This window comes from Myripristis murdjan, chromosome 21 (genome assembly GCF_902150065.1).
Source record: "Myripristis murdjan chromosome 21, fMyrMur1.1, whole genome shotgun sequence".
In the NCBI taxonomy this organism is placed as follows: domain Eukaryota; kingdom Metazoa; phylum Chordata; class Actinopteri; order Holocentriformes; family Holocentridae; genus Myripristis; species Myripristis murdjan.
The window spans coordinates 31,852,103-31,871,263 of record NC_044000.1 but is presented as its reverse complement, the minus strand read 5'-3'; the positions used below and the strand labels follow the sequence as shown (position 1 = coordinate 31,871,263).

The window sequence follows — 19,161 nt, the reverse complement described above, 5'->3', positions numbered from 1 at the left end:
GCGAAGGAATTTATTTTCACTGAAATAACTATGATCATTAATTGATTAACTAGATAGGATCCATATGATAATACTGAGTCTTTCTAACAGGCTGTTGGTGTATTTTGTTGCAGACACCAAGTGGAGAGATCGCAGCTCAACCTTCAGCACAGCCAGAAGGGAGCCAGAGATCCACTTCATCCTTCCAACAGGTTATTGTTTCTATTTAAATTAAGTAGATTCGTCCGTTGAGTCCAATGCATGAATTAAATGCTTTTTCACTCTATGAAAACAAACATTTAGTTGAAAATGTTTGCAGTGTCAGTGTCAGTGTTAGGAAACATGACTTGTTTCTGAATACCACTGCAGAAAGAAATGAGCTCTACCGTTTGCTAGATCTCGCCAATCCATCTCATCAATCTCATCTTAAAATTCAAGTTGTGTAATATTTCAGTGTCTTGAGGTTTCATCTCCGTATGATATTGCACAAATTGTGTTATATGTACATTAAATCGTCCTCAGTGTTGGGTGGCGTATAAAGCAGTGTTTCTCATTTCTTAACTAAAATTATTTTCACATGCCATATTATGTATTGTTTCATAATTTCCAGCTACAGTACTATTTAATTACAAATATTTATTCTTCATCCTTTCATGTCAGACCAGCAAGTCCACTGGAATTGTACCCTTTTCCCAGGTACCTACTGCAGAGCAGGTAAGACAGCTGTAACCTTACCCTAACCTTTTTTTTTTTTTTTTTTTTTTTTTTTTTGAAACGACTGGAGATTATTACTATGTGAGGAAACATTTTAGAATTTCCAGTAAGACTAAAGTTTTTTACGTATACTTTTTGATTTGGACAGCTTGGAAAAAACCGCCGTCTTCAGAATCTGAAGCGGCATCATGATCGGTGTGAGGATCGTTATGAGGAGGTTAACAAAAAAATAATTGCGAGAGAGAGACAAAGGACTTTGAGTCTGATCGCCAGAATGAATGATTCTGTGAGTATTTAAATCCAAGCTAAAACAGATTATTCTTGTAATTATAAGCAAATGAATTCTCTTCAAGGTGTTCATCTTAGAAGAACATTATTTTTAGAACTTCCACTGGCCTCCAAAACTAGCTGAATTTTTCTTGTTTGCTAGTTGTTTCCAGTTCATGCTCCTTGGTTGAAAGATAAAGTTGCAACAGATTGTTTCTTTCAAAATATTTGTTATAATTTAACATGGTATGTGAATCATAATTACACATAACCTCATGCTATGCATTGTTCCCCTTTATATCATACACCATACACCATTAGATCATATCACACACCAAAAAGTATTGTGAATTAGGGATTACTGTCTTTATAGTATAACATAGGAAGGTATGTAAGGCAACATATCTTCATAGTGTTCGGAAGATAATTTATTCGATTTTGACTTAATATAACTGGAGGTGAAAATGTCTATTCAGTTCATTTTAACTACATTATTAATAATGGTTTCAAAATTTAAACATCCTCATTTGATGATGGCAGATTTCATGATGCAAATAGACAATACTAATGAAACAGAAAAACAAATCGAATTAAAATTCAAACGTTTTTTGAATTTTATGTTTATAATAACTCATTACTTTCAGAAGTGGTGTTATGCACAATGTGATGGTGCTGTAGGAAGAATGATACCCTAGATATTAATAAATGTTTAGGTTATTGGTACAGTCAGATGTGTTTTTTCTCCATTTTCCTTCAGGTCTCTAATGACATGACTGATGAATATTCGGATGCTACGGACTATGATGATGGCGACTATGTTCCAGACTCAAGTGGCAATTCCTCGGACTCAAGTACTTATAGTAGGGAAATCACAATCACAGAAAATGTCCCCCACAAAGTGTTAAAGGACATTTCAGTGGGGATCGCTACAGCACACAGTGGGAATAGCACCACCAGTTCAGAGAGGCCTGCAAGTTTTAGTTCTTCAAAGACGAGCAGCGGTCATAGTACTTCAGTGATAAATTCCAGTGCCAGTTCATCAGAGAGCACATCACACAGGAACAGCTCCATAATTGTCGCACCATTGCCAAACACAGGGAAACGAAGCATGCACAACAAGAAGCAATATTGTCTGTATTGTAAAAAGGCCATTTCGAAATTGGCAAGACACCTCAAATCAGTCCACAGTGAACGTCCTGATGTTGCAAAGGCTTTCAGTTTTAATAAAAAATCCCGTGAAAGAAGAGATTTGTTACGCTTTCTTAAGAAGAAAGGAAACTTTGACCATAATGCTACTGTGGCAAGCTGTGGCGCTGGACAAATGGTCGCTTGTCGAAGACCCACTACAGCAAAACAATCTGATGACTACCATCACTGCAAGTTTTGTCAGGGACTGTATGCCAGAGATAGCCTGTGGAGACATGTGAGAAACTGCCCTCAGAAGTCTGTTGAGGGAGAGCCTAGAGCTGGGCGAAATCGGATCAGCCTGGACTTACCAAAACCTGATCAAGTTCATGAAGCTGTCTGGAAGATTGCTTGTGAAATGAACCAGGATGACATTTCATTGGTTGTAAGGAATGAAAGAGACATCCTTAATCTCGGCGAGTCATTGTACAATGCCAGGAAACCACATGAAAAAAGAAATGATTACATACGACAGAAAATGAGAGAGATGGCAAGACTGTTGATTGCAGCAAGAGCTATAACACCTGTGAAGAGCACCGAAGACCTTGTTATGCCCAATAACTTTCGCCACGTGATACAAGCAGTGAGAGCTGTGGCAGGTTATGAGTTGGAAAGCAACTCATATAAAATCCCATCGCTGGCTTTGAAATTAGGGCACAGTTTGGCCAAACTTGCAGGCATTGTGCAGTGCAATGCCATTATTTCAAATCGCCATGCCATTGCAGAGTCTGCCAAGCAGTTTGCCACTCTGTATGAGAAGAAGTGGACGGAGTCCATTTCAGCTGCTGCGTTGGGTACACTTCAACAAGCTAAATGGAATAAACCATATGTTTTACCCTTTACACAGGATGTGTCGCTGCTGCACAAGTTTCTTGCTACTGAGCGTGTGAAGTGCATGACGGACCTTGAGAAAGAACCCAACAGCAAAAGCTTTGGAAATCTTGCTAAAGTGACTTTGACACAGGTAGTACTATTTAACAGAAAAAGGCAAGGGGAAGTTTCAAAAATGGAGCTCCGGACTTTCGCATCCAGGAATTGTAGCAAGTTGAATCCTGACATTATGATGTGCCTTAGTGAGTTTGAGAGGAAGCTTGCACAGCACTTTGACAGAGTTGAGATTCGAGGTAAAAGGTCAAGAATGGTGCCTGTGCTTCTCACACCTGACATGATTGCTGCAATGGAGCTCCTCATGAAAAGCAGGAATGAGTGTCAAGTCCACGCAGAGAATGTGTACTTTTTTGCACGCCCAAGTAGCTTTTCCCATTACAGGGGCTCTGACTGCTTTCGCAAGTATGCAAACCAGTGTGGTGCAAGTAACCCAGAGGCACTCACCTCAACAAGATTGCGGAAACAAGTCGCCACTTTGTCCACAGTACTAAACCTAAAAGAAAATGAAATGGATCAACTTGCCACCTTCCTGGGACATGACATCCGCGTCCACAGAGAATTCTACCGGCTTCCAGAGAGTACCCTGCAGCTTGCAAAAGTCAGCAAACTTTTGATAGCAATGGGAAAAGGAAGACTGTCTGACCTGCAGGGGAAAGGGCTGGATGACATTGAGATCAATCCTGATGGTGAAATTTAGTTATAGTTTATAAGCAATTCAAATATAACATTTGTAAGTGTTTTTAGACTTTAATTTAAATACTTGGTCCTAACTGTTTTTTTTACCCAATCAGATGAAGTAGACACTGGTGATGATGATTCCAGCGAAGAAACCGCTGAAGACCTACCTCAGCACAAAGGTACTATATCTGGATTCCTACAGTATGTGATAACATCTTTAAGTTATGAGATAGGAGACATTTAATAAGGAAAAGATATTTAATAGCAAAAGATAAAGGAATATTTAGCAAAGACTCACTCAGATATCGGAAAGAATAGATAGATGGGCCTGTAGGAGTCCCCTACCAAGTTTAAAGTGTGCCTGATGTAGTTAGATTCTTAGATGTCGAGCAAGGGGAATCTTGATTATTCAGTTTTAAGCCAAGTTTTGGACTAAATCTCTCCTGAAAGTAGAAGGGACATCAGAGCTAACTGTTGAGCCTTCCCGAGGTGTCGTGGACCTAACTTGATGAATCACTCGTGAAGGGAGGTGCCCACTTGATAACCCTGGTGACATGATGGCTCTCACTGCCGACCTACCTGTATACTGGGTTGTGGTAGCCATTAGGGGCCATGTGGAGGGGTATGTAGTTTATCAAAAGGGTGGAAATACTGGAATGGGAGGGCAATGGGGTAGGGTTCCTTCATTAAGCGCTTATCCTTCATTAGGGCACAAGTGTCTTGTGTTTTATTTTAAATGTGTCTCATTGATTTATTTGGGTATTCTGGAAATGATCCTCTATGTGATTTTAAATATTATTATTAATTATCACAATATGATGAGTAATTCTACATTCATGAATTTGCAGTTAGATTATGTTTACATATAAAATATTGATTTATATAAGTAGAAGTGCATATTGCCGGACATTGAGGTTGACACTGAATAATACAAGCAAACAAACTTATTGTCACTAACACTTATATTTCATTGTTACTTTTGAAAGGCTCAAGAACTGAGACTTCTGCGGACGGGACATTCCTGAGGCCGGCACCTGACTCAAAAACCCTGGACAACATGGAGAGCACTTCTGAGTCAACCAGCCTGGACAACGTAAACAGCAGCAACACTCAACCAAGACATGGTAAAATATAAAAGGCATGCAAATACAAAATGTTTGAAGTGAATGTACTCACGATGAAAACAAATCTTTATTATTGCCTTCACAGAGATGGCAGTATGTGAATCTGTGCTTTTAACGTAAAATATATTCTAACTCCCATCCTTTCAGATTCCCAGCAGAACACAGCACTTCAAGTGATTACGTCTCAAGCTTCTTCAAACGGCTCCAAAGGAAAGCAAGGTAAATAAACATTTTGTATTCACATTGCTTTATTAGAAAAATGTATTGATGAATGCTGGATACTATCATATAACTACTAACTAGAATCTTTTCTATCATATCACCCATTTTTCACTTTAGCAGAGCCATTGTTCCTTTGTTAATACATTTTTTTTTTTTTTTTTTTGGTTTTGTTTGTTTGTTTCCATTTATGACAGCTGGGAAGACGAGAAGCAAGTGGACAGGTGATGAAGTCAAGGCTGTTGAGCGGCACATGCTGCATTTCATAACAAGCTGCAGAGTACCAGGTAAAAAGGACTGTGACTCCTGCATCCAGGCAGAGCCAGTAGCTCTGAAAGACCGAGACTGGGCTGCGATCAAATACTACATTCACAACAGAATCATAGCATTAAAAAGGAAGATGAATAGCTAGAAGCAGAACATGCCAACTGTGGCTCGACTACAGTTTCGGATGTCTAGTGTTAATGTGTGTATGAGGTATCATTTTGATGTTCTCCTTGAATGACTTCTGTTGTTGGCTTCTTGTACAAGCATGCCACATAAGCTTGACTGTAGCTGCCAAACGTTCGGATGTTGATTTGTATTCATGGACGCTGTGGAAGCGTATGTTTTTTCCAACCCTCACTCTCCTGGTCACTTTTGTTTTCTAGTTGTGTTCTGTTTTATAGAAAGATACTAAGGAGACAGATGCTTGTTCATTTCATGAAGGAGCCATGTCTACTGCACTGCCTTATGCAGTGGAGGAAAGGAGGCAAAGTTCCTGGGTTGTGGGTGGTCTACGCTATGTGTTAAATGTTGAAGTTACTTTACATATGAGTAGCAATTAATAAAATTAAGAAAGACATAAAGTGTCCCATCTTTTATTTAAATTATTTTTCACTCAAACATTTAGTACAAAATTCATAAATACACAATCATGAGACTTCAACAGTAGATTGACCACATTTATGAGCTATGTCCCTTTTTAAGTTAGCTTTTTAAAGAGACTCTGAACAGCTCAGATGTTACCTAACTGGTAACCATTCTTTTTTTTTTTTTTAGTTTTTGTTTTTTGATTGTACTCCTATGCTTCTTATGTAGATATTTCAAACATATGTAACAGGAGCAAATACAGACCCTATTATGTGTATTACCAGGTCCATATAAGTCACATAAACTTGAAAAATTAGTGTGTATCTATGGGCTTCACAATTCACTTAAACATGAAACATCAGTGTGTGTTGCTCTGGGCCTCATAAGTCACATGAACATGAAAATGTCCTCACAAGTCGCATTAAAATCAGGTCTGACCAAAATGTAGCCTTAGACAAAATCTCAACAGATGGGTGTGTTCCTAAAACCATGGATGGGAATTACTTTAATTCCCAGGGCTCTAGGACCCTGGGGAAGGCAGGTCCCCATTTTTCACGTTTTTGTCATAAGTCCTGATATATCATGTAAACACGTATGTGTGTGTGTGTGTGTGTGTTTGGTGGGCTGTTTTTAATTCATCATTTCCAGTGCCTCTCGGTTCTGGGAGTAGACCTGCTGTATTACACCAGGTCACTTCTGGTGTTATTACCGCGCTGTTGTTTTCTAATCGGAGCTGCAGGTAGGGCACGGCAGTGTGAAATATCCATTAGTCACTGATGCTGCAGTCAACCTCTCTGCTCTCTAATAGCTAACCAAACATGGCAGGAAAATGCACACACATCTACAGTTGCAATTACCGATAGCCACGCTTTAACGGGCTGCTAATGGGACTGAGGAGGAAGCTTCCATTGATGGGACCGAGGCGATGGAATGGATCTGCTGCCGTTGCTCTGGACTGTTTCGGACTAACGCTGAATGCCGCCAGGAAGGACGGCCATCTCCTCTTTTATTTCTCCAAATCCCGGTCACACTCGGTTTATTTCATCTCTGTCTCTGTGTTTCTGTCTCTTTCGCTCTCCTGCAGCATTCGTTCCGGCCCAACTTCCTGGCTACAGCCCACCAGCTGAAGGAGGAGGGCTTCAAGGTGAATATTGAAAGCTTGTCTGTTTGGAACATCACAGCCTTGGTCCCTTAGTCATAATCAATAGAGAAGACGTGTTTGATTGGCTCCAAAACACTTAAATGATACGGATCCACTGAACATGATCAGCTCGTATAAACTCTGGTCCGCCAGTCGCTTGTGGGTGTGTTAGTTTTCCTCCCTTCTGTACCAGCCCCCCACATCAATGTTTTATTTGAAAAAAAAAAAAAATCTACAAAACTGCTTCATATGAAAATATCATTGTAATTGTAAGAGATTTGCTGAAAAAAAATATTTTTTTACATCGAGAGATTATCAACTACGATACCAGTTGCACAAGTCTCACTTGGTGATCAAGCCGGGGTGGGCGGGGCGCACTGTGCATGCGCTCCACTAAACATCCCACATGAGTCAGTGTGTGTGTGTGTGTGTGTGTGTGTGTGTGTGACCACAGCCTGCGCCTGCTGTGGACAAAATAACTGATAAATGTAGCCTACAGTTGAAAAAGGATGAAATAACAGACACTGAAGTCATTACTACAGGATCATCTTGGTCTGGTCTTTTCACCTGAAAAAGTAATAATTTGATTATTTATTTGTTCTCTGCTCTTCCATAAGGTGTAATATTGGCTTATGTAGTTACCAATAAAGAAAAATGTAGTCTACTGGCAGCCGGCAGCTGGCTAACTAGTTGTATTAAAAGATGTATTTTATTTCCCAGTTGTTTGCTGTTTAGTAACAGTTTTAGTTACTGTTGTTCAAAGATTGGCCTGTTTTTACATTTACATTTACAAATTTGTATATATATGTATATTTTACAGTCAAAGCAAGCAGAACAAGAGAACCTTGTCAAGAAGATGGCTATAAAGAAATTGTTGGAAATATTCAGATCTATTTCTTTGTCTCTGTTTGCTGTTGAAACATTTCCGGTAAAGTTTGATCAAGCTTGCCTAGACTTCCTGTTTTCAGTGAGAAAATCGCTGGAAATGTTCACCTCAGATTTGCCCTATAAATTTGCATGTGCATCGTTACCTAAAGGGACTTCATGTAGTTTCCCTTCACTCTGTCGTCCAGCTCTACGCCACCGAGGCCACCTCAGCCTGGCTGTGTGCCAACGACGTGCCCGCCACGCCGGTCGCCTGGCCCACCCAGGGAGAGGACGCCAGTTTGCACAGCATCAACAGGTGGGGAAGTTTTCATCTTCAGGACTTAATTGGAAATTTCAAACCTGGACTGGACACAAAAACATAATTACACATGAAAATGTTGGAAAACGAAGTCAGTGAATGTGAAAAATACATGAAAGATGATGTGCTGAGATTGTTTTTTTTATTATTATTATTATTATTATTAATTAAGGCACTGCAATATGTGGAGGATGATGGGAGTCTTAATGTCAGTCTTATGTCAACAAAAGTCAAACAAGAGAAAAGTAGATGTTCAGAAAAATAATATAATAATCTGATCTATCATTAGTGAATCCAGGGATGTTTTGATTCACATTTTATCCAACTGAGCTCAATGTGAAATTGATTAAATTCTCCCCAGTCCTGCTCAAACTAAATATTTGATGATATGAGTCACTTTTGCGTACGTCAGGAGCCTGTTCTTCAGCTAGCAGAAGTCCAAGCTTCTTCAAAAGTTGTACCAACACAGAAGAGCGGCATCAGACCTTCTGCAAGCGGCTGCAGGTTCCAGCTGATGATTGCACAAACAAGTCATGATGGTGCTAAAATGAAGCCATCTGGACCGTGTATCAGGGGCTGAGCTGATGAAGGAGACGATGCAGAGTGAATGAAATCAGCCCAAAGTGAGACAGCGCCGCCACAAACAGCGCTGGCATCACTTTGGGCTAAAGGGACAGTCTGTGCGTTTACACAGGGTTTAGCATCACTTGTGGCTCCGTGTTTGGATTAGCATGCAGCCCCGGTGCCACGCTGTCTTTAAAGGCCCTCCATCAGAAAGGCCAACACAGACACCGGGGCTTTTCAGCGTGTGTGTGAGAGACGCCATAATGAGGAGAGTACAGAGAGCTTATCATCAAACTTAATAGCAGCGATGCAAGTGATCAATATTAAAATCTGTTTTCCACTTCCATCAAAACTATTTTTCTGCCTTGTTTATCTCTGTGCCCTTTTCAGCTCCAGCAAGGTGAAGTCTGTAGTCAAATCGTTGCTCATTAGGAACCGTCCAATCAATCCCTCTCTGGTGCAGCCGCTTTACAGAATGAACCCGTCTCTCCCTCCCAGGGGGTCCTGAGGGGGTTCAGACTGACGCAGGTCCTGTGACACCGTGTGTGTGTTTGTGTTTTTGTGTGTGTTCACGCAGATTGATCAACGAAGGTCATATCGACCTGGTGGTCAACCTGCCCAACAACAACACGCGCCACCTCAAGGATAACTTCCTCATCCGCAGGATGGCGGTGGACCACGGCGTTCCCCTCATCACCAACTACCAGGTCAGCAGCTCACACACTGTGGCTCAGTCTCTGTCACTGTTAGAGCCTGGAAAAGCAGCCAAGAGCTTTGAATGCATGAATTTTATTCATTTTTGTGTCTTGTTATGGGATTATAAAACACCAAAAACAGTTAATCTACAACTCATTACAATCACCTCCAATACCTGATAGCCCAGGTAAACACAGATTATACATAGAAAAAAAAACTGCCTTCTCTTGATAATCAGCAACTGCAGAAACTTTATATTCAAAGAGTCATTGAAGTTCATCACATCAGATCTCGGTTTTGACACCTATTAAATAATTTTAAGCACAAATCATGATACAGAGAACAATAAAGCTCAGTTTCATTCAAATCCGCTCTTCCTCAGTAACCCAACATCAGCGTCCTGTCTCCAGGTGCAGCGCCAAGATCCCAGATCCGAACTGCATGCATATCAATCTTTGTCTTAGATAATGAATCTAAGACATTTTTCACAGCCATATCTCCTTTTCCTCGTGCTAAATGACGGGCGCTCCAGCTGCAATCACTTTCAAACTGTAGACGACCAGAAAAATGGTCCCACATACAGTCTGTGAGAATAAGACATGCCGTGACCCTACAGAGAGTGAGCTCTGGATATGGAGTAGATTTGTCTGCATCGATATTATTGCGTTTGTAATATCATGATATGGCGTTTTGTTGTTTTAAAAGCTGCATGACAGTAATGGGATGCAATTCTCTTAATTTATTAGACTACCTGCATGTTCATCATGTCCACATTACCCATCATAAACGTCATGTGTAAATATATCATGAATTCTCTCTACATTATTATCACAATATCAACATTGAGATATTTGATTTTTTTTTTCATGTTGCTCAGCCCTAAGTCTTGAATGTGTATTTTATTTTGGTGGGGTTAACGCCCAGCTGTCAGCCTGGAGCTGTTAACAGTCGTACAAAGTGATGAGGTTAGAAATGGATCAGATATAGAAAGGCGTTTAAAATATCAGATCTAGTCAGAATTCAGAAGGCTCTGGCCCCCCCCCCCCCGCCCCTCTGCTGCACAGTAAAAACCTGCTTTCCGTTTGGCTGTGCGTCGTCTGCCCGTGTGTCTCAGGTGGTGAAGCTGTTTGCCGAGGCCATTCGCTACGCCGGGGAGCTCGACACCACCAGCCTCTTCCACTACCGCCAGAAAGAAAGCCAACACCGAGGGGCCGGCCAGCAAGGCTAGAGCCGCCACCGCCCCTCCTCCTCCTCCCACCACCACCACCACCACCACAACAACAACCTCCTCCTCCTCCTCCTCCTCGTCTTCCTCTCTCCAACCTCACAGTGCACACCAGGGGACCGCACAGCATCCCATCCGGCTGCAGTGACACTTGGTTCTCGGTAAAGAGCCGTGCTCCAGTTTTGCTCCAGCCCGACTCCGCGGTGCTCCTCCACGCTTCCCTGGAGGTCCTGGTGGAGAAGCTGTGCGGCACAAAGGAGCCTCCGACTGCTTTTCTTCCTTCAAGGCGGTTTCACCAGCAGCTGAAGCTGCAGCATCATGAATGGTTCTTCATTTTTGTGGCAGCCTGTCGGTTCTCTTGTTCCCGTGTCCATGTTGAGCTGTTTTAGTTGCAGTTTGTCTTTAGTTGCCTGGACCAACACACTCTGATTGATGCAGGGCTTCAAGGGATTACACAAGTTTTTTTCTTTTAAAACACAGGTTAAGGAGGCTTTGTGATGCATCTGTGCAAATAACACTTCATCATAAAACCTAAATCCCACAGGGCGGTGCTGCATTGTTGTCTTGTTTGCACTGCACTGCACAGTGTTAGCACAGCTGTATTTTCTCTTTTTATTGATGACTTTTTTCTTTTTTTTTAAGACAACTTTGAAAAATTCTGCACCTCAGTTTTATTGGTCTCTGTAGCAGTGAAATCTTACAGCCTCCCAGCTCTCCCTCAGCCTGTTTTAACACTTGCGGTTTTGGTCAAAGGCCAATCTTTCCCTCACTCTGCCTCATCGATGCGTTTTGGTTTTTGGACTAAAGATGGTGTTGTGGACCCAGCTGAAATCATATATACAGTCTGTACTGTACGTTTGTCCTAGTAGAAACGGTCAGCTCTAATGTAGCTAATCCATAGTGTGTTTTCCATGATACAAACAGAAAAAGTTTACCAGAGAACTCCGCCTTAAAACCGAACTTCTGTTGGATGACAACTGACCTTGTCATATTTAGAGATTTCCATGTGTATATATGTTAAAAACAAGTCTGCATTTGAACCTGCTCTGCTTTTAAACATTGTTCTCTTGCTACAAACAAACCAGATATAAAAGTGTTCAGAATGATCCTGCGTTTTGGTTCTTTTTTACGTCCCACAATAAGTTTATTAACTCTGAATCCACTTTCATATTAAGTTTTCTCCCAGGGAACACTTGTGTGCTGTGTGTGTGTGTGTGTGTGTGTGTGTGTGTGTGTGTGTCTCAAGTTGTGTTGGTGTTAGAAATGCATTAAAACGCAGGTGTTTTTCCTCCCACGCCAGCAGCCTCTGCTTCATACGGCACGTTGAGGTGCGGAGCGACTGCACTGGAACGTGAGGCGCTCTGTTGTTCTGCTGCAGCACAAAGAGCCGTTTGGTACGAGAAGACGCGGCGAAACCAAGTGCTCACGCTGAAACAGAGCACCCTGACATTGTTTTTGCTGCAGTTTCAAAAACAAGTCAGCTGCAGGAGTTGTCGAGAAATTTCACAAGTATATGTTTATTCCAGAATTATGCACTTATAAACCTCAGCGAGAGCTTGACACTCTGCAGGACAGCCGGTCTAACCCATATGTCGCAGCCTGTGTGTGTGTGTGTGTGTGTGTGTGTGTCGAGAGTGAGAAAAGGCATTCCCTATTGATGGTAACAAGACTTAATCAACGTCTGCCTTCATTTCTGGGGCAAAGTTTAAAAATTCTCGGTCACTTTTGCCAAGTTATGAGTTATGAGGACTTTATTGTCATTGTGCAAAACAGCAAAGTCGCAGCAGCCGCTCTGTGGCACTGCCAAAATAAAATAGTTGCTAAATGTGTTAAAAAAACAACTGTTCAAAAATGCAATAAAAATACAATATTCAATAGAAAACCCCACAATACTCATTTATTTGTTATTCATATTTGATTTATTCACAATAGTAAAACAAATTGCACAAAGAATTATTATTGCATTTGTGTGAGCATGCATGAAGACAGATCAAAGTAAGTGCATGCATGTGTGTGTGTGTGTGTGTGTGTGTGTGTGTGTGTGTGTAAATGTATGAAACAATGAAAGAGAGAGATCTCAGAAACACCTTCATGCCAAAATCTGTTTGCCTCCCTGGTTCCTCTCGAGTCTCAGCAGCCCACTGCTCGATTTACCAAGGACCACCACAGTCACGATTCACTGCAGGCACAGTAACCAAGCAACAGGGCCGGCTGCGGTGCTCTCAGCCGACGACAACTCCCAGGTAGACCCCCCGCCTCCCCCCATGCCCCCCCCCCCCCCCCCCCCCCCCCCCCACCGTGTTCAGCGGTGTGTCTGCAAATCCCACTTTGATTAAAGTGTGGGATCGTTAAGTTTAACCTCACCCCGTTGTCTTGAAAAATTGCTTTTCACATTAATGTTGTGTTTCGGGTCTGCTGGCCCCCGCGGCCCCCCGGGCGCCCGCAGCTCTTAGCTTCCTATATGAAAGCGCAGCCTCCCCTGGGTGGGGACGCACTGAAAGCCATGAGTGCGAGCTGATTACCAATAAAAACAGCGAGAACAGAACGGCTGTGTGTGTGATGACAGACAGCAGAAAACACTCGCCTGCGGTCATGGGATGGAACCGCTGGTGAACATGCCTTGCAGATACAGAGCGCTTCCTCCTCCAGGACCGGCCTCACACACACACACACACACACACACACACACACACACACATGCCACGAATATAGAATTATTGTCAAGTAGATGAAGAGAGACGTTTTTTTCCAACATGTAAATGCGCGTGTCGCCCGGGGCAGAGAGGAAACAGCTGGAGCATCAAAGTGACGACGCCACCGGGCATGAAGCTCCTCCTGAGCTAAAGCGAGCTGTAATCAGCCACCCTGAGACGCCCGGCAGGAGGTCCTTCCACAACGCCACACGGGCGACCGCGAGCAGGGTGGCATGTTTTCAATTTAACACTTTTTTTTTTCTCCATGTTCTGGGCAGCTGCAGTCTTTCCATACTTACGTTTTGTTGAGTTTTGTTTGGCATCGTGGAAGCAGCACCAGGGGGCAATGTCATCAAATTCAATGTGCTCCCCCTCCTCACATTAAAGTCTGAGGTGACATTGACAGTTGCCTTGACTGGACTGGCTGCCTGTGAGGCGTTGAATAGAGTCACACTGATTCATGATTCACTAGATGTTGATTCGATAGAAGAATGATTTATTTCTGTTTTTTTCTTTTTTTTTTTTTTTTGGAGCTGTCTGAACATGCAAACCTCATTTGAAGTGTATATCCTCTGATAAACACACCCAGTGATGTGAAACTATCCTTTTCCTTCTGAAATGTTAAAAAAAAAAAGTCACGGACTAAAAGTTGTGATCATAGAAACAGAGTGGAGTTGGTGTGGGATAATATTGAATCATTCAGTTTTTTTTTTCTTAAAAAATGTTAAGGATTCGATTCAAAACAAAGTTTTCACATCAGTCCGGGCTGCAGCGAGTCATTCTAGTTATTTTTTTTTGCAGATCGATGCAGTTCGAGCCACAGAATTTATAATGGATGCAATGAACTGCTGATGCCTGAGTGTGTTCATATACGGCCCTCATTCTGAAGTGTTTAGCTACAATAATATAATATATTTTATTTATTAACACTAGGGATGCACAGTAATATCAGCACATCAGACAAAATGAAATCTTATTGGCCTGTAATGAACATTTCAGTCGATAGGACAGGCCGATGTGTGATCTGCCCTGGTTGTCTGTCAGGGCACAGAATCAGCCCGCCTGTTAAAGCAGGATCAATATCACAGTTTTGTTATATAAATATGTTATATAAAATAAATACAGCATGTTTTACACAACTTAAGCTAAAGTAGTTTTCTTATTTGGCCCAGTGGATGAGTACATTGCGAAAAGCATTGGATTTCATGTCCGCATCTGCCAGAGGGCAATAAGAGTAAGGCATAATAATAATAATAATAATAATAATAATAATTTTAATTCCACTACAGGAGAGACTTAATGTTCTCTGCAGTTAGGTTGAAAAAATACAATATATGCATGTATATCAGTATAGGCATCGACCAAAACAGTTGGAAAATATCAGCATATTGGATACTGGAAAAAAATCAAATGTCATGCGTCCCTAATTAGCGCCTTTCTAAACTCCTTACAGACGACAGCAAAACAAGAGGAAAAAGACGAGTGCATGACAAAAAATAATTGGCAAAATGAGCAGATGGGGGAGGGACGGTTCGCGTGAACATGCCAGTCTAAAGAGATGGGATCTGAATGATGTTATGTTTCCAGGTGAGGGACGTCCTGAGGGAACACGGCTGCATTTCCACTAAACTTTCGGTGCACAGGTGATACGTGGCCTTGTAGTCGATATGGGGTCCGATCGGGAGCCAGTGGAGCTCCCAAAGTCCAACTAGAGTGTGAACTCCTGTTACCTTCAAACCTCCTAACAACTGGGGTCAATTTGAACTCAAGTTATTTAAACCTCCAGAAAATGATCACAATAAAAATTATACATCAAACTTGTTGTGGGAGTGATGTTTTTCCCTTCCACGTCGTAGGAACTGGCCTGGCTCTCGCACGACTTCAGGTGGCTCGGGCCCTAAAGCAGAGTCAAGTGTTGATGATTTATGATTTGATGATTAGCTCCCCGGCGTCCAAAATAACTAAAACAAATGTGTGTAAAATGTTGATGTTTTCTTTATATTTTTTTGAGCAGCTAAAAACAGCCCGGGGTCAAATACACCCCGATGCAACATCTGATGCGTACCAAATGTGTACATGGCATTGAAAACATATATTAATTTTAGGTTTACCCGCTGGTGCCCATTAGAATTAGGAAAAATCATTAAATATGACGCAAAAAAAAAACAGGATGTTAATCATGTATTTAGAGTCGCTGAACGTTGAACGAACAGGAGGGTTGAGACGGCGTGACAGGGAGAGTCTGGAGATGTAAAGAAAAATAAATAAAAATAATAAAAATAAAGGAAAAATTAAATTTTCAAGCCGCTGACACTTATGGCCTGGGAGGAGATAGATTTTTTTCAAAGCGGAATTTTGGGCGAGAACGTGATGTTCAAACGCAAATTGCGGACTTCCTGTTGATTTTAGGTCGGGGGTGTCAGCGCGTGAATTGTAGGGCTTGATGAGACCTACATTGCGGCAGTGGTTTGGTCTTTCTAGCGCATTCCTGTGGGCGACAGCGGCTGCCTTTGTGTGCCTAGGTGGCGCTACCGAGCCCATTTCTGCACTTAGGGGGTCCGTTTGTCCATTTTATCAAATTTTTCACCAGACCTGGCCAGCGTGCCAAATTTGGTGAGTTTTTGAGCATGTTTAGGGGGTCAAATTAAGGCCTAATGACACGTAATAATAGGAAAAAAAAAAAACGAAGGAAAAACAATAGGGCTTCGCGCTGTTCCAGCGCTCGGGCCCTAATAAAAGGTTTTTAGGGCTCTCGCTTTTCTTTTTTTTTCCTTTTTGTAGAATTCCTGAGAGTGAACTGAACTGAACTGTGGCTGCAGGCTGCCGGTCGCAAATTTTACCTCTTTGTCACTGGAGGCTGCGACAGACGGGAGGGGAGGCCCAGCTGTAGTTCCTCGCAAAGCCGATTACATTCAACAGCCGAGGCTGATGCATTGAACATGAGAGTTTGGAAAGCAGCGACGGGACCCAAAGTCAATCACAGAGGGAACGCAGCGGGCACCTTTAAAATTTTATCCCCGCTAATAACAAGAAGAAAAAAAAAAAAGCCTGCTCAAATCAAACAGAATAATCGGCGCCGTCGGACTTTGTTGGCTCTTCTTTAATAAAAAAAAAAAAAAAAAAAAAAAAAAAGGGAGAATGAGGCAGCCATGTCCAGGAATGCTAAATAATGCAGCGTTCCAGCGCGCTCCTCTGGCGTGGCGAGGGCCCCGCTGCTTCATATTGCAGGAAAAAAATAAACCTGACTAATTGACATGCATGTTTTTTTCATGCTGGGCCAAATGAATTATCTATGGAGGCGGAGGGCGGGGCGGGGGGGTGTAAGACGCTGCATCCCTGTGGAATAAGTCACATTGGCCTTTTTTTTTTTTTTTTTTATTTCTTGCTTTATGCAGATGTGACGTGCCGCTACATGATGTTTGAGCCGCTGGTCGGAGGCCGGTTGCTGCGGCTGTGTCGAGCTGTCATTGGCTGTCGTGGCCCTCTGCTCCCCGGCCCCCGGCCACCCGGGGTGAGGGGACACCCTGAGGGAATTAGGGGGAAATGGTGTGTGTGTGTTAGTGTGTATGAGATAAAGTAAATGGGTGTATGTGTGCAGGAGTGGTGTTAATGAGTGTGTTCAAATCCAAACAGACAGCAGGATGTAGGTCATTTATATGCTGTAGTATGACAACAAACACACTTCAAACTCCTGGACTGCAGGTGATGAATCTGCCAGCACACACACACACACACACACACACACACACATACACACACACACACACACACAATAATCTTCAAACCTTAATGAACACAGCAGAATCATCCCGGTGCGTGTTCTGAACGCTCCACACGGCGTCGGTCTTTACTCCCTGCCCGGGCCGCTTTGCTGCGCGGTAAACACCGTCGCCTGGCAGCAAGACGCCACTCCATTAAGCCGTAATGGTGGATTGCTGCAATTGTGATTGTGCAGCTTAATTATTTCCCAGGCCGTCGAGGGGGGTTCGAGTCGCCATCTATGCCGCAGATCGCCGTAATGTGTTTCCATGCTGCTACGGTGCAATCATCTATTGTTTGACAGCTTCCATCCACCTGATGCAGGCGCTTCTGCTGAGTTATGGTGGGTTGCTGCTGTAATGACACACCATAGCATCATGCACATGTAAGTGTAGCTTAGAGACGCTAAACGGCACCTTTTAACCACGAGCGCATGTATGCTCTAATGCACGCACCATAGGTGTTTATCAGGATGGGGGACAATTTTTTTCAGCACTTAGCACACCTACCGAGCACCTTTCAGCCCCATGGATAGGTCTGTCTCCCAAAATCAAACCAAAAAACAAACCTGAAACCTGTACAATAACATTAATAAAACACAAAAGAAGGATTCCACTGGTTCCACAGGCCTCCAGCTAAATGACTGTGACACGTTCTGCCAGCCAATCTGTGGTCAACCCAGGCTTCACCGGCTTCCAAGGGTGTTCGTGCATTGACTGCTCTTTTTCTTATTGCACCTTTAATTGCCTCTTTATTGCACCTTTTAATAACTTTGCACAGTATTCTTTTGCTACACTTTGCCTGTTTATTAAACTTAATACCACTTAATACCACTCCACGATTGTTGTTGCTGCTACAAGAATTGCTGCTAAATGAAATTTCGTTGTGTCTTGTACAATGACAATAAAGCTTCTTCTTCTTCTAGTGCTGGGTTGAAGCAATCTGACTTCTGATTTTGATGCTATCAGATTCAGCCACTGAGCATTTTCGGACCATATTATGTGTATGTTCGGTATGAATTGTGGATGTGAATAGCAAAAACCAGGACAATTTGGTAGTGAATGTTGAAAACCGGGACATCCAGCTTTAAACCGGGACAGTCCTGGACAAACCGTGACATCATTAGGTCATCATTAGGTCAGGAAACGGGGCGATGTGGTTCAGTTCTTGGGCAGGCATCCAAAGTATTTCATTGGGAAACCAAAACTTTACAACAAAAGAAAACTCTTGACTCTGATCGTGGCCAACCTCGTGGTTTCTGTGCACCAGTGAAAGCTCATGGCGGTCTACCTGCTTCAGTGGACAAGGAGACAGATGGATAACAAAAGACTGTGGGTCTGTCCCATTCTTCTTGCAAGAAAGTCCCATGAAGAGCTCCACCAACACCAACATCGCCTTCCATTGGCTGAATCCAGCTACGACGTGTAAAAATTTCCATCCTGAGTTCACCAAACGTGGCCTGGAGGTGAGACACAAATTTACTACGCCCCTGGAAAAGCAAAGATATGCTGACTATGTAGTGTCTCAGCATTCATGCCGCTTGCACTTTTGCACTCCTGTGTTTTAGTGACAGAGGAAAATTTGATTCTCGGCAGATCCCTGAGACGACCTGAACGCTCAGAGACACCTTGTGACCACAGGCTCCTCTTCTCATCCTTGCTGACTGAGCTTTTATTGTGAAAAGTTCCACAATCTGTCACTGATCATTTGTTCTCCGAAACGGATCTGATTTAAAGTGTAGTGAGGAACAAAACTCAAGCAAAAATGGACCTGAAGCCGGGCTCATACTACAGGAGCTTTGGTCCGATTTAACCCCGTTTGACGCCTCTGGACAATCGGGGTAGAAATCTGCTCTGGGACATTGGTTGGTCCCGATGTTCAGCCCAGATTAAGTGGCAATCTGAAGGGGTTACAGATCCAATCTTACACCTCATGACTGGTCACAGACTCATCGGGGCCGTCCGATAATTTTCAAACATGAGATATTTAGG

At 42.6% G+C, this 19,161-nt stretch overlaps 2 protein-coding genes across 3 annotated transcripts in view; both read left to right on the top strand.

The window, feature by feature from the left end:
- Positions 1–11,878, top strand: part of cps1 (carbamoyl-phosphate synthase 1, mitochondrial) — a 121,764-nt gene extending 109,886 nt beyond the window's left edge. The window contains exons 35-38 of the mRNA XM_030080764.1: positions 6,991–7,050; positions 8,121–8,230; positions 9,375–9,504; positions 10,608–11,878. Of these exons, the coding sequence (XP_029936624.1) occupies positions 6,991–7,050; positions 8,121–8,230; positions 9,375–9,504; positions 10,608–10,721 (414 nt within the window). The 3' untranslated portion in view covers positions 10,722–11,878. The remainder of the gene's footprint in view (positions 1–6,990; positions 7,051–8,120; positions 8,231–9,374; positions 9,505–10,607) is intronic.
- Positions 605–5,989, top strand: LOC115379843 (dentin sialophosphoprotein-like). 2 transcript variants are annotated; one of them, XM_030080767.1, is made up of 7 exons: positions 605–693; positions 842–979; positions 1,718–1,820; positions 3,825–3,890; positions 4,698–4,835; positions 4,983–5,054; positions 5,252–5,989. In XM_030080767.1, the coding sequence occupies exons 2-7, from the start codon at positions 968–970 to the stop codon at positions 5,464–5,466; spliced, it is 606 nt and encodes a 201-aa protein (XP_029936627.1). In that variant the 5' UTR covers positions 605–693; positions 842–967; the 3' UTR covers positions 5,467–5,989. The 2 variants fall into 2 exon arrangements, with proteins under 2 accessions (XP_029936627.1, XP_029936626.1); XM_030080766.1 differs by lacking the exons at positions 605–693; positions 842–979; positions 1,718–1,820 and adding an exon at positions 2,155–3,719.
- Positions 11,879–19,161: the final 7,283 nt, after the last annotated feature.